General features: G+C 50.3%; 1 protein-coding gene across 1 annotated transcript in view; it reads left to right on the top strand.

Moving 5' to 3' along the window:
• The window catches only part of LOC311309265 (ena/VASP-like protein), a gene marked incomplete at both ends in the record, with an annotated part of 23,327 nt that extends 9,723 nt beyond the window's left edge, over window positions 1-13,604 (top strand). The window contains 14 exons of the mRNA XM_084438448.1: window positions 1,345-1,513; window positions 2,855-3,035; window positions 7,831-7,882; window positions 8,785-8,852; window positions 9,995-10,689; window positions 10,792-10,921; window positions 11,215-11,492; window positions 11,847-11,965; window positions 12,087-12,114; window positions 12,259-12,295; window positions 12,471-12,531; window positions 12,783-12,840; window positions 12,990-13,047; window positions 13,567-13,604. Coding sequence (XP_084294574.1) covers window positions 1,345-1,513; window positions 2,855-3,035; window positions 7,831-7,882; window positions 8,785-8,852; window positions 9,995-10,689; window positions 10,792-10,921; window positions 11,215-11,492; window positions 11,847-11,965; window positions 12,087-12,114; window positions 12,259-12,295; window positions 12,471-12,531; window positions 12,783-12,840; window positions 12,990-13,047; window positions 13,567-13,604 — 1,972 coding nt within the window. The remainder of the gene's footprint in view (window positions 1-1,344; window positions 1,514-2,854; window positions 3,036-7,830; window positions 7,883-8,784; window positions 8,853-9,994; window positions 10,690-10,791; window positions 10,922-11,214; window positions 11,493-11,846; window positions 11,966-12,086; window positions 12,115-12,258; window positions 12,296-12,470; window positions 12,532-12,782; window positions 12,841-12,989; window positions 13,048-13,566) is intronic.
• Between the last annotated feature and the right edge of the window lie 1,058 nt (window positions 13,605-14,662).

Here is a 14,662-nt window from a genome sequence, read left to right as displayed (position 1 = left end):
GCTACTGCCTCTGTCCTGGCCTTGACAAGGGTGCTCTGGCCTGTATGAAGGACTTCTTGTTTTAGTTTAGTCTTCTGGAGGAACCAAAACAAGACACGCTCATCTCCTGTTTGCTGATTTCTTTTGCACCAATCATGAACCAGCATTTCAGATTTTGTCTACTTGTATGTATCTGACTGGAACTTTGCTATCAATGTACTCTTTCTCTCTCTGTGCATGTAAAATAAATAGAAATACTGATGGTCTGCACAAGTTCTCCTTATTGATTATTATTATTATTGATTCAATGATTTTAAGATTGGATTATTAATTTCTTCCACACTTGCTATCATATCATGCTGATCATATGATTGATTGATGCAGAATATGCTTTTTGTTGACAATATAAGCAGTTGGTCAGTCCAACAAGTATCCTATGTTTCAGAGAGTTGGTGGTCTGTCCCCTTTCCTCTCCTCTCCCCTCCTCTCCCCCTCTCCTCTTCTTTCCTCTCCTCTCCTCTTCTCTTCCCTCCTCTCCCTCTCCCCTCCTGTTCTCTCCTATCCTCTCCTCCCCTCCCATCTCTCCCTGCAGTGCTCAGAAAGAAAAAGGGAAAATGTCACCTCTCAGTTTAGGGTGAACATGTCCCCAAGCCCTCTGTACAGTACTCTCTTAATGCATCTTGTTTATTACATGTCAGTGTAACAGTGAGTGGTTGTGTTTATTTGTAGAAGCCAGAAACCATTCCATCCTTTCGGTGGTCTGATATCTGTGTGTGTCTGTGTGTGTGTGTGTGTGCGCGCGCGCGCGCGTGAGTGTGCACGCGCGTATGTGCGTGTGTGTGTGTTTCTCATCTCAACAAATAAACTCCTCCCATCTGGCTGTCAGCTGGGTGATTAAATACTTCTGTTCTAACACACCATATCATTATCATAGAACCCCGACACACACACACCCTCCTGCCCCGCCTCCCGACACCGCCCCGATATGTCATTATGAGGCCCTCGGGCCACAGCAAAGAGTGCAACATAGCGGGGAATTTTAGAGGGTTTGAGATTTGGGGTCAGGGAAGATATTTGCCCGCCCCTCCCTGTCCTCAAGGCACCCACAAGCTGTCAGATATACCAGCTTGTAATTTTAGAAAGGTGTGGCTCATGTTGTCCCTTCACCCGCCCAGTAACTCGGTTGCAAATTCTTCTCGATTCTGTTCTATCAACACACCAACTTGTATTGAGGGACACCAACCTAAATGCTTAGATATGCTCCTTCATTGCCTTAGCTCATCGACCCCTAACCCTTGACTACAGTCCTCTCTGATGACCCCTGACCCTTCACCTCTGATCTTGTCTGTTCTCTCCACTCCCCAGTGAGCAGAGTATCTGCCAGGCGCGGGCCTCCGTCATGGTGTACGACGACGCCAGTAAGAAGTGGGTTCCCATCAAGCCCGGTCAGCAGGGCTTCAGCCGGATCAATATCTACCACAACACGGCCAACAACACCTTCAGAGTGGTGGGCGTCAAGCTGCAGGACCAGCAGGTACGTATGACACACATCACACCTAACATCTACAGATCCGTTATAACATGTATGTAGAGGGGTTATAACATGGTTATAGAAGGGTTATACCATGCATACAAAGGCGTTGTGTCACTTATCTTCTTCTTCGTTTTGGTGTAGATGTCTCACTCCCCCCCAGGCTCGGGGCCGAGGGGCTATCCTTTTACCACCCCGAGCCTGGGTGAGAGGTCACCCGGGCTATATATCCGTTTAGGCGTGGTTATCAGCGATGGTCGATGTTGGGAACTTTCCTAGTACGCCTCTATCAGGGAACCGGTTGTCAACACCGACACTCGCGAATGCCAAGTCAGTATTCATCCCAGTTTTCCAGTGACCTGAGACAAAGCTGGCTGCGCCCTTGGGATCATACAGCAGGGCCAGGCTGTTGTTAGCTTCCCAAGCAGCCAGGTTTTCTCCGTCGGATGTATTGGTGCTGTACCCCCAATCCAACAATTGAAGTCGCCAGCATAGAGGCAGGGATGGGGGCAGACTGGGAGCCCAACACCAGCCCGGATGGTGGCCCTCAGTTGGCAGACTTTGTTTCGCTTACGGTGGTTAATCGCAGCTACTGACGGAGGGCACCAAAAAGAGGTGTCTGCCTTGCCCCCCCCATCATAGATAATTATGAGAATGGTTATTAATTTCTTCCACACTTGCTATCCAGCATGGTCATATGATTGATTGATGCAGAATATGCTTTTTGTTGACAATATAAGCTGGGAAGGTCTATTTTAAAATCACACATGACTACATCACTACATCCCCTCCATATCTGAGTCATTCAAACTGAAGGGCCATGTCAAAGAGCTGGCCATATGCTATCAATTAAAAGGCTTAAAAGAGAGTACTAATAAAAACCGTCCAAAATTCGCTTGATTTATATCAAAGCTGCAGATCCCGTGCAAATAAAAATCAGTGCACATTGGCAGCAAGACAGGGGCTCACCTGAGACACATATGTGTCCCAATCACATTGATTAAAATCAGCTGTGCCAGGTTAACAATAATTAAGCTTGACCAATAGGAAACACACATACATTCACAATAAATGAACCGCTGTGGAAAAATAGCAAAAATGGTACATGATCAAATGAACACTAAGCACACTTAGAAGATTAAAATGAGAATGTCACTAGTGAATGGCGATGCTTATTGATTAGACAGCTCTAGCCAATCACGTGGCTTCTCCACCTCCAGGTGCAGATCAAATATCCGAAGGCTCAATATTGATACACACAGACGCATAGAGATGGATATATTTAGAGGACACCGATCAGACGGACGAGTAGCTATGCAGCCCGTGACGCCGTTTCTCCCGCAGGTGGTGATCAACTACTCCATCGTGAAGGGCTTGAAGTACAACCAGGCCACGCCCACCTTCCACCAGTGGCGGGACGCGCGGCAGGTCTACGGCCTCAACTTCGCCAGCAAGGAGGAGGCCTCCACCTTCTCCAACGCCATGCTGTTCGCCCTCAATGTCCTCAGCTCGCCAGACGCTGCAGGTACGTACGGCACACATGCCTGATGCTGGTTACATCTCGCACAAGTGGCTCATAAGGTCATACGGTCACACTGTGGTTACACTGTAGCCTTTTGTGTTATAGATAAGGAAGAGGCAGATTTGAACCAGAGCAAGGACTTATTACCATTAGACCATATCCCAGAGCCCTATCTTAAGGGAGGGTCTGGTATGGTGCGTGTGCGTGCGGTTGTATGCGTACGCACACAGCGTGCATGCGTGGAACCTGATGCTCTCTGTGTGAGCGTTTTGTTCTCAGGGTGCTCTACCGCCCTCTGGTGGTCTGGAAGCTGTAAGGCAAAGGAAGGCTGAGTTACATGGAACCACACAGGGCAGACTGGCGGCTGTTGAGAACCCAACAGACTGCGGCTGGCAGAGGCTGCGACAGGAGATACATGGTGCTCAGGTGCTGCCTGCGTCTGTGACGGCATTTATTTCACCTACATAAATTCCATGACCCCCTACCTCGACTAGATAGCAGCCTGGCCTCTCTGGTTACTGTCTGGTGCTACTTATATGCTGTGGGGACGGGGATGGCCAGGGAGAGGGGGAGGGATGGGGAAGGGGTCAGGTGACAACCCCATTCCAGCCCATTCCTTCACCCTCGTGCCCCCATTGGCTAAAATATCCCATGGAGCCAAAGTGTCCCAGAACGCCGTTATCCCGTCTCGCATGCCGCTGCCCCTTTATTTGGGAACGTCGGAGGTTAGACATGGGCCTCCTCACGCAAACCAGACGCGCCTGTGTCCGTGGAAGGGCTGGAGCGCTCCAGCGTGCGCCGACCTAACTCACTACCTGCATGCCTGATGCCTGCTGCCTCGGCTGGCTCAACCGAGTGTCGGCTCTGGAATAAAGTTGTCCAGCCGGCTGCCTGAGCGGAAGGGGGAGTAGCGGAGTCGTTGGCGGCCCGGCCGGGGGTGCAGTGGTGCAGACAGGGACAGTTATAGCGAACCGCGTTCGACTGACCTCCGGACACCAGAGAGACCGGGCTGGTGTGTGTGTGTGTGTGAGAGAGAGAGAGAGAGAGAGAGAGAGAGAGACCATGCTGAATCCAATGATGTCTCCAGCGACCCTCCGGAGGTCCACGTCTACCCTGATCACCCTCAGTGAGTACCCAGCCAGGTGGGAGGTTCATGCCATGGTAGGGGGGAGGGGTGGATGCAGCATCATAGCATCAGTGTACCTTCATTGAATCCTAACCTGGAGCAGGTCAGTGACCCAGAAGCAATACGCGCCGCTGGATAACTGGACCCCCACTGTGATGTGGGGGCTGCAGGGAGAGGAAGAGAGAAGAGGGAGAGTGTGGGGGAGGAAGGTCTGGTAGAGAGAGAGACAGAGAGAGAGAGAGAGGAGGGAGGTCTGGTGGATAGAGAGAGAGTAGGAGGGAGGTCTGGTAGCGAGAGAGAGAGAGAGAAAGAGAGAGAGAGGAGAGAACGGAAGAGGGAGGTTTGGTAGAGAGAGAGAGACAGAGAGAAAGTGGAGGAGGGAGGTCAGGTGTCTGGTATACCTGAATGACACTATCTAGTGTATATAGGGTCACTCACTATAGTGTCAGCATACTTAGTGTGTAGCGTCACCATATGTGTATGGTGTATATGACAGATGGCAGTATATCCCCCCTTGGGATTATTTATATTTATAGATGCACAGTACGTAATACATCCATGCTATTTGCACTGTTTTTGTGAAATTATTTTACAGAGATCTCTGAATGGGCATATCAGCTGTATGTGTGTGTGTGTGTTTATCTGTGGGTGTGCACATTTGCGTGATAGTGACTGGCTCTGGGGGAATGGCGTAGGCAGGCTCAGCGGCTGATTAACATTTAATTTGAACTTTTGTTTGTATGTCACGAGAGAGAACCAGCAGGTGTGGTACTGTCTCCTGGAGGCTCTGGAGCTTGCGGCTCCTGCGGTCTGTCTCCCTGGAGCTCCCGGCTCCTCCCGTCTGTCTCCAGGGCTGATCAGGTCGGCTCTTCTCAGGGCCTCCTCCTTCCCGCCTCGCCATGGCAACAGACAGGGCCCGAGATGTCGGCGCCGGCAGGGCCTTGGGCGCTCGGCTTATAGTCTCAAATAAACACACACACACACATACTGTACTGTGTACACACACGGACCCTTGCTAACAAGTACACTCTGTAGTGTTGAGTGTTAAGAGTCATGGTGTGGTTGATGTTAAATCATGGTGTTTTTGATGTTAAGTTGAAATTATGCTGAAATGAGGTTAATACGAGACTGATATTAAGTTGGTGCTTAGCTGTCTCTGAGTGTCTTATCAGCACCAACTCAGAGGCAAACATGGGTGCAGTACGAATTAAATATGTATGCAATGCTTTGGGCTGTTATGATATTGGCTCTGACTATGCTAGAACCTCTATGCTTGTGCTGGGGGTGTGCTAAAATTATCCCCTGGCCCAACGCATGGTGAAGAGGATCATGTGCTAACAAGGGACTTCAGAGGGGTGTCAGGGAGAGAGAAAACAAGTGTCTGAAGGCTGTTGCTGCTCACAGAGCTGCCGTCCAAGAAAACAAATACCCCACAAGTCCACTGCAGAGGGGTGGAACCGTCACACACACACACACACACACACACACACACACACACACACACACACACACACACACACACACACACACACAGAGGGCATGATTTATATGTGTGTGCTGCTTTCAGAGGAGACGTGTATTGATTATGAAATATTATACTTCCCCTCTTATGAAACTGGACTGTGGAAATGAAAATGCTGACAGGCTAGATCTAGGTGCTGATGGGATCAGGTTACCACCTTCTTCCTGCAAGAACAGGGGTATCCGCTACCGTACAGTAGAAAGAGCAGGCTATGTACGTAATTACAACACAACACAAACCAGCATCCCAGCTTGCTGTCACAGAAAATGGTATGAGTCAACGGATCGTCCTTTCTGTTATGTCAACAAAGGATATGGAACCCATCATCAAGATGGCAAGCCTGATAATTACGTGTGGAAGGAAAGGATTCCGAGTCTGTGTCGCGAACACTAACACAGCGTCGAGTCTAATCGCTGTAAACAGCAGTATCTGTGTAGAACAGGTTACGTATCATCCCCCTCCTTCCTCCTCTCTCCTGCCAAACACTCCCAGCGGAAATCACACCCCCGGGGTGCTCCAGTCTGGCAGAAGCTGAGATTATTGGTGGCTATTCTGGACATGTGATAACTGAGAGGTCTCCCTTATGGGCCTTTTAATAGCTGTCTCAGAATAGAGCCTCTTCCTCTGCTGGCTGCCAGCTGGGGATGTGAGCTAGGGCTGTTAGCTTGGGCAGTTAGTTGCTCTGTCCATTGGGGCTGTTAGCTGGGGCAGTTAGTTGCACTGTCCATTGGGGCAGTTAGTTGCACTGTCCATTGGGGTAGTTAGCTGAGCTGTTAGCTGAGGCAGTTAGCTGAGCTGTTAGCTGGGGCAGTTAGCTGTGCTGTTAGCTGGGGCAGTTAGCTGAGCTGTTAGCTGGGGCAGTTAGCTAAGCTATTAGCTGGGGCTGTTAGCTGGGGCAATAAGCTTAGCTAAGCTCGGACAGTTAGCTGAGTTGTTAGCTGGGGCTGTTAGCTGGGGCAGTTAGCTTGTTAGCTCGGGCAGTTAGCTAAGCTGTTAGCTGGGGCTGTTAACTTAGGCTCTTAGCTGGGGCTGTTAGCTGAGCTGTTAACAATTTGTTATCTGGGGCTGTTAGCTAGTTTGTCACACACCTGCTACGTATCTACTTAACAACTACTTAGTCAACAAGTACTGCATAGCTACTGCATTCTGATTCTGATAAGTTCCAATCTCACACCTACCTCTACCCCTACTAATCAAAGTTAAGTCAGCTGTTGGCGGCTGTGGCTTAGGAGGTAGAATGAGTCGTCCAATGATCGTAGGGTCGGCGGTTCGAATCCCAGCTCATCCTATTCACATGTCAAAGTGTCCTTGGGCAAGACACTGAACCCCAAATTGCTCCTGCCAGCTGCTGCCGTGAATGAGAGACCATTGTAAAGCGTTTTGGATAAATGTGCTATATAAGTGCAGTCCATTTACCAAAGTCAAACTTTATTTGTATAGCTCATTTAAAACAACCATGGTCGAACAGGTTGCTGAACAGGAATACTAATACTACTTCTATTCCATCTCCCCAGTTCCAGGCCCAGCCCCAGCTCCAGTCCCCAAAGCCCAGGCCCGATCCTAGTCCATTTGTAGTCCCAGCCCCAGCTCCAGTCCCCAGAGCCCAGGCACAGTCCTAGTCCATCTGTAGTCCCAGCCAGCCCCAGCTGTAGTTAGACAAGCTGTGTATGCTCTGCAGGGTCTATCTGAAACCAGCTGTGGCATGCTAAGTGATGTCAAAGGAAGCCGTCACAGAGGACACCTTGCCTACTGTAAACAAGACTTAAAGGGATATTCTGGAATTTTTTAACTAAGGCCTCATTTTCGACTTGCCTACAATGTTTTTGACTGATGGAGATCATTTTCAGTTAATTCCATGCTGTAGATAGCTTCGGGTCTTTTCAATTTCCACTGGTGGCTAATGCTAGTGCAACACAATGAAGTCACGTTAGTCTGTCCAAAAAACACCCCCAAACACCCAAAGTGCACCCAAAAACAAATTAAATATGAGTAAAGTTTCTTGGGGATTTTTTTGTCTATTTATCTCAGGTCATTTATCCTCTGTCCTCTTGCGTGTCTTCATGAGGGTAATTTTGAGTTAAGTCACTGAGTTTTATACAATATCATATAAATCTGTGGTCATTGATGGTCTTCTTCATCCCGCCTCCCAGGTCCAGCTGTCCCTCGGCAGAATGGCCCCTCCACAGACGAGCCAGACAGGAGGTAGGAGACCCCACCACCACCACCACCACCACCACACACACACACACACACACACACACACACACACACACACACACACACACACACAGACCCTACATTAAAACCTATAACCCATTATGACCTACATGATAATATAACCTAACCATTCAGCCTACATTATAATATAACCATTATAACCTATATTATAATACAACCTAAGCAACATATCTCCATTCTAACCTAACCTAACCTTTATCACCTACATTATAATATAACTTAACCGTTATAACCTACATTATAATATAACCTAACCAATATAATCTAAATTATAACCTAACCTAAGCATTAGGCAACACACATAGAGGGATACTAACCTGAAGAACACACAGATGCCATCAGACGCTCACCGCAACACTGATGAATCAGAAATAAGCCTACTGTTGATAGAGAAGTGAAGATCTGGAGGTTTTTTTTCTGATGACACAACAAATAAATATGGAAGTGAAGCTTCAAATCGTCCATTACTGAAAGTATTTTTTCATGTCCTTATGTGAGGAAGTAGCTAGTTTGAGGAAGTGAGTCTTGTGTGGTGAGATAAAAGTAGTTGCGTGCGGTGTGGTCAATGTCCCTTCTTATTCTCGATGTGCCACTTTTAAGATCTCTGCCTCTCACTGACTCATGAGTCTAGTCTCTACTAGACTCTAGTGGCCGAAAGGGGTATTACACCCTCAAATAATCAAAGTCAAGTTAGTAGTAAATTGTATGTATGCACAACACACAAACATGTTTACATGTCCTCTAAAGCCCCCTTGTAAGTGAAAAAGTACACATGTACTGTATATATATATAAGATAATTATGTAATGCGTTAGTTCTAAACACGTGTTTGTGCTGTTGTGTTTGTGTGTTTGTGTGCGTCTGCAGACAGATGATGGAACAACACCAGCAGATGCAGGTGCACAAGGAGAGAGAGAGACGAACCTCTGGCTCAGGTGAGGCACACACACACACACACACACACACACACACACACACACACACACACACACACACACACACTCTCACACATACGCACACATTCATACACATGCACACACACACACGCTTGCACGCACACACGCACGCACACACACACACACACACACACACACACACACACACACACACACACACACACACAGGCCGTCATGGCAGCATACTGTTAGCTCTGCTGGAAGTTTTAATCAAAGCCAGTTATCAATCGGATCCCAGGAAACACAGTTATCAGTGTCAACAGACAATCTCACAGATAAGAGTCCCGGAATGCTGTTCTCTACTGTGCCTGCCTGGCAACTAAACAATGCCACTGTGGCTCCCAGCACCTACTTCTTCATCCTAGGGATGTAGTGGGATAGCAGATGTAGGTACTGTAAATGCGGTTTATATACATACATACATACATACATACATACATACATACATACATACATACATACATACATACATACATACATACATACATACATACATACATACATACATACATACATACATACCTAGGCTCATCAACAGCGAACAGCATTTATGAACCCTTCTCCACTGAATGGTCATGTATCAATTTCACCCACAGCCCAGGGTTTATCCAGCTATAGGTCACATCCCTGAGGCCCTAATCATGTATATCTGCGCACACACACACACACGCACACACACCTCCTGTTCCTCCGTGTATACACCCACAGCCCCTGCATTCATGGTGACTTGTAATGCCGTCATGCTGCCTCCATCTTGCTGTGTCAGTCAGCCACCCTGGGAAGGAGGACGAGATGTAACATGCTGTCTTTCTGCCTGGCCGGTCGGCCATGTTGCATCGCGCCGCCACCACCGCCTCTGTTCTCTGCTCCGCGTCACTTTGTTTACGACGGCTTGTGATTTTCCATCTCTGTTCAGTTGATGTTGATTTGCCATCTTCTCACTGTCTCTCTTTCTTTTGTTCCTTCGTTTGTCCGCTCGTTTTTCTCCTCCTCCACTTCCCGCCCCTCTTCCTTTCCTCCTCCTCCTATTCCCGTCCTCCATCCCCCTCTACTCCTCATCCCCCTCTACTACTCATCCCTCCCTCCTCCCCTTGTCCCGCGTCTCTCTGTCGATGTTCTAGTCGTCTCCACCCTTCAATACAAAGTCGCCTCCCCTCCCCAGCCCGAAACCCCCCCCGACTACAGACACTACCGGGCCAGCACCCTCCCTCCCTCCTACGTCCGCGTGGCCTCCCCGCCCCCCTCCTCCTCCTTCTCCCAGGAGAAGGAGGGCGTGGCTCAGCTCTCCTCCCAGCTCTCCACCTCGCTGGCGTCCGCCTTCTCCCCCGTGCAACCCGCCCTCCCCGCCCAGACGCGCCAGATCCGGCAGATCCCCCTCTCCCCGCCCGCCGTGCCCCGCCACCACCACCACCACCACCACCACCACCAGACGCAGCAGGAGCCCCTCCTGCCGCCCAAGCACGGCACCTGGTCCTCCTCGCACGTCTACGCCGCCGCTGCTGCCGCCGCCATGCCCTCCTCCTCCCCCGCCGCCTCCTCCTCCTCCCCCCCGGTTGTGATGGCCGTGCCGGTCAAACAGGCCCCGCCCCTCCAGCCCGTGCTGCCCGTGGCGCTCCCGCTGCCCCCCCTCACCAGCCGCACCAAGCCCCACCCCCTGGACTTGGCCGCCCACCAGCACCCCCTCCAGTATCCGCAGCCCCTCCCCCAGCAGCACCCCCTCCCCACTTCCCACCATCCTCCTCACCCCTACCCCAACGGGCAGCTGGAGGACTACTACCCGCCCCAGCAGCACCACCAGCTCGGCCAGTACTGCGAGGCAGCCGCCCCCAGCCCTCCTCCTCCTCCTCTGCCTCCTCTGATTGGCCAGCCGGCCCCCGCCCCTCACCAGCCCCAATACCCTTCCACCTTCCACCCCCAGCCGGCCTATCAGGCCACACCCCCGTACTCGGTCTCCTCCCCCCCGCCCGCCTCTTACACGGCCGTGTCTGAGCCGCAGGCGCCGTCGCCCGAGAAGAGACACTCCCCTGTCTTTCAGGTGGCCAGCAGCAGTAAGTATGAACGCGGAGAGGCCGCACCTCTGTGTGTGTGCGTGTGTGTGTGTGTGTGTAATTCCTGGCATCCTTTCTACCACAGTGTTACCACACTGTTAGTAGAGCAGGTAACTGACATCATATCTCACACGTTAACATGGGTGGAATTCCTACAGCTTTACCCTACAGCTGCGCTCTTCTATCTCTATGCCAGCACTGTGGGGGAGCCAATCAGGGATCCTGCTGACCCCGACATCGCCTCACATTAACCAATCACCTATCTCTGTTTCCTCCCCACACCCCCACTCCAGGTCCGGCAGTTCCATCAGGCCACCCCTCCTCCCTGCCTTTTATACCCCCCCCTGTTGCCCCACCGGCCCCGGCCCCCATGGCCGGACCTCCAGCCCCTCCTCCTCCACCGGGGCCCCCACCCCCGGGCCCCCCACCTCCGGTCACCGTGCCCCCGCCCATGCCCCCTCCACTGCCGCTTGGCGGGGGGCCAGGGGCCCCGGGCGGCCCCGGTAAGGAGCAGCAGCCCTCGGGTTTGGCGGCGGCCCTGGCAGGAGCCAAGCTGCGCAGGGTACAGAGGGTGAGTACAGTGCTCGCCTCCCGGCACCCCAGGGGTCTAGCTTGCTCTGATTGGGGCTCGTTTTCCTCATGGATCGTAATTAAAACGACTGGTTTAAACTGTAGCCTATCTACACGTCCTTACATTGCTCCGCATCATTATTCTCCGCGCACGTAAATCTGGACGCTCTCATCCCTGACGTCTGCCTGGCCTGGCTGCACATCTGAACCAGCCAATCAGTGTCCTTTCAACCGCGATGGCCCTCGGCCCCGGCGCTTCCAGACTGAACAGTCTCTCTGGCGGTCGTTAAGGTGGTTCTGATTCTTGGTTCTGGTTCCGGCCCTGATTCCGGTTCTGATTTTGCGTTGCGGTCAGGACGAGAGCAGTCCGCCAGGCACGGGCGGAGCCAAGAACGACGCCAACAGGTCTAGCGGCGGCAGCGGCGGCGGGGGGGAGGGGCTTATGCAGGAGATGAACGCCCTGCTGGCACGCAGGTGAGGCTCACATGGCAACGTTACGCACACTAGCTTCACAAAGTTGCACACCTGGCTACTCGGTGTCACTGCTTCTTTATACGTCCGTTTTGTCTAAATGTCTGATTTTGTTGTCTTGTAGACGGAAAGCTTCTGAGAAACCTGACGAGGTAAGACTGTCCCTCTCTTTTTCACCATAAAATGTAATTGTCATTACATCTCTGTAAAGGTTACAAGCTAGGCACACTTCTCAGGAGCAACGAAATGTAGACTGTGCCACATGTGACATTGTAACTATATAACACCCTCTACAGGATGACAACAACGCCCGAGGACAACAGAACTCTACAGGTACAGTGGCATCTCTTTCTCAACTCCACTCTACACACATCTAAAGGTACATTCTGCAACTTTGTTTTCTGTGCAAGTGAAAACACAAACAAACTCAATGTCTCTCCCTTCTCTCTCTGTCTCCTTCTCTCTCCCTCTCCTTTTCTCTCTCTCTCTCTCTCTCCTCTCTCTCCAGATGTTGTGAAGAAGCCGTGGGAGAGATCCAACTCTGCAGACAAGTCCTCTCTGGTCTCCAGGTCAGCACACAGCTCACCTCTATACAGGCTGTACCACAGATGACCCCACAAGATTCGTACAGAGTTAACTGACCCAAGTGATGACTCTTCTCCTCTCTCAACTCTCTGTTCTAACTCTTCTCCTCTCACCCCTCTCTCTCCAATCTCCTTACTCTCCTCTTCTCTCTCCTCTTCTCTCTCTCCTCCCCCTCTCTCCTGTCTTTCCTCTCTCTCCTCTCTCGCCTCTCCTGTCTCTCCTCTCTGTATTGCAGGGTGAGGCCAGTAGGCAGCACCAGTGAAGCAGACACTGAGTTTGACAGAATGAAGCAGGTAGGAACCGAGTATCTAATTTCTACCACTCCAGGACGACTATGAAGGAGATACATAGCACCTCGGTTGCCTCTGGTGGCAGGAATTATTCAGGAAGGGGACAGAAAAAAAACATTGAACTAATGGTTTTCTTCATATTTTTCTAATAGGAAATATTGGATGAAGTCGTACGTGAACTGCATAAGGTGAAAGATGAGATCATTAAAGGTAAGTAGCGCAGAAAATTAGCTGTCTGCTTTCAAAGGCAGAGAGATCCACCTGACACGTCCTCGAAAGGTTATCTCTATTGTCTCTGTCGTCTCTGTTGTCTCTACTCTGTATTCATGGAGCGCTACACCTAAAAGGCAACAGAGAAAGGACCCCTAATTATGTATATCCCAGAATGCCACTGGGAGGCCACAGTACAGGCCCTCCCATGACTTATTCATAATAATCCTGCTTCCCTTGGAACACTTATGGACAGGGCTCTTCCTGTGTGAACCCACCGCCATCCCCCATGGCGTGGTCCAGCTCGTCAAACACAGACGTTTCTGTCATGTGGCCCCGCCCTGGAGAATGACCCCGGTTCACTGTAGTGATGTGCCATTTAAGAACAAGAGAATATCGACCTAGAGTTCCATCAGTTTGGACATTTGGCTTTTTCTCTGTCTCTTCTCTCCCACTGTACTCTGCTGTGAGCGGGTGCTCTGTTGAATCTTCTCTGTTTTCTTCTCTCCTGCTCGGCAGCCATCAGACAAGAGGTCGGTAGAATCAACACCACATAATCTCTCTGAACTGTGAGGAGGAGGATGAGCAGGAGGAGGAAGAGGAGCAGGAGGAGGAGGAGGAGGACGACGACGACGGACATTGCAGATGCACAGATCTAGAGGGGAGGATTGTTGTCTCAAGGTTTCTGGGAAGCTGTGTGAAAGAATTGACCATGACGCTGCAGAAACGCCGTGCCAACATTTGAGCATGCTGAGCAGAGGAAGTGTGTGTGGGGGGGGGGCGAGAAAAGGAGGAAGACAAGGAGAAGAGTGAACAAGTGATGGAAGGATGTACAGTACGGATGGACAGATGAATGTACAAACGGATGAATATATGGACAAGATGGGTGGATAAATGGACACAGACATTGGTGTTCCTCTGTGCATCTAGAGACTCAGTCAGCCTGGTGTTAAGCTCTCCTGCTCTCTCTATTTCTGTTCTAAGTCTTAAAAGAAAATATTTTTGTTTTCTATGTTTTTACCGTTTTATTCTTTTAAAAAACTGTGATGGATTATTTTATTATTCTTCTGAATATTATAGAGGGATGGAAAAAACGTGCACACCACGTCCATCAGCCTTTTCTATTATCTGTGATTCCCTCTCCGCTGGACGTAAGATGATGAGCACACTGGGGTCACACATGGGGCCCCTCCCCCGGGGCACACATGGGGCCGCAGCGCCCCCGCCCCCCCCCCGATCTCCAACTGGGTTTCTAAAAGCTTTTCATCACCCCGCCTGGACTAACAGTGTTAGGGCACTGGAACTATGGGGCTTTCATTCATAAGACAGTTCCTGTACACAGATCACCTGACCCTGTCTAGCTGTTCAATGACATCGTAGCTTCTCTCGTCTCTATTTTTTGTGAACCTCTCAAGTATGCATGAAGCCAATCTCTATATGAATTTGTTTTTAATTGGTAAAAAAAGAAAAAAAAAAGAAAAAAAAGGTGGTTCGTCGACCCCCCAGTGGTTTGTTCATGTGGATAACCCCGTCTCTCTAAAGGTCCAAACTGAATTTGGGACTGTATGTAAAAAAAATATTGAGAAATGGTTGCTCTCTCGCAACGTTGAGATGT

Source organism: Borostomias antarcticus, assembly GCF_949987555.1.
Source record: "Borostomias antarcticus genome assembly, chromosome: 5".
Taxonomy (NCBI): domain Eukaryota; kingdom Metazoa; phylum Chordata; class Actinopteri; order Stomiiformes; family Stomiidae; genus Borostomias; species Borostomias antarcticus.
The sequence above is the reverse complement of the archived record's forward strand: the minus strand, read 5'-3'. Positions and strand labels throughout refer to the sequence as shown.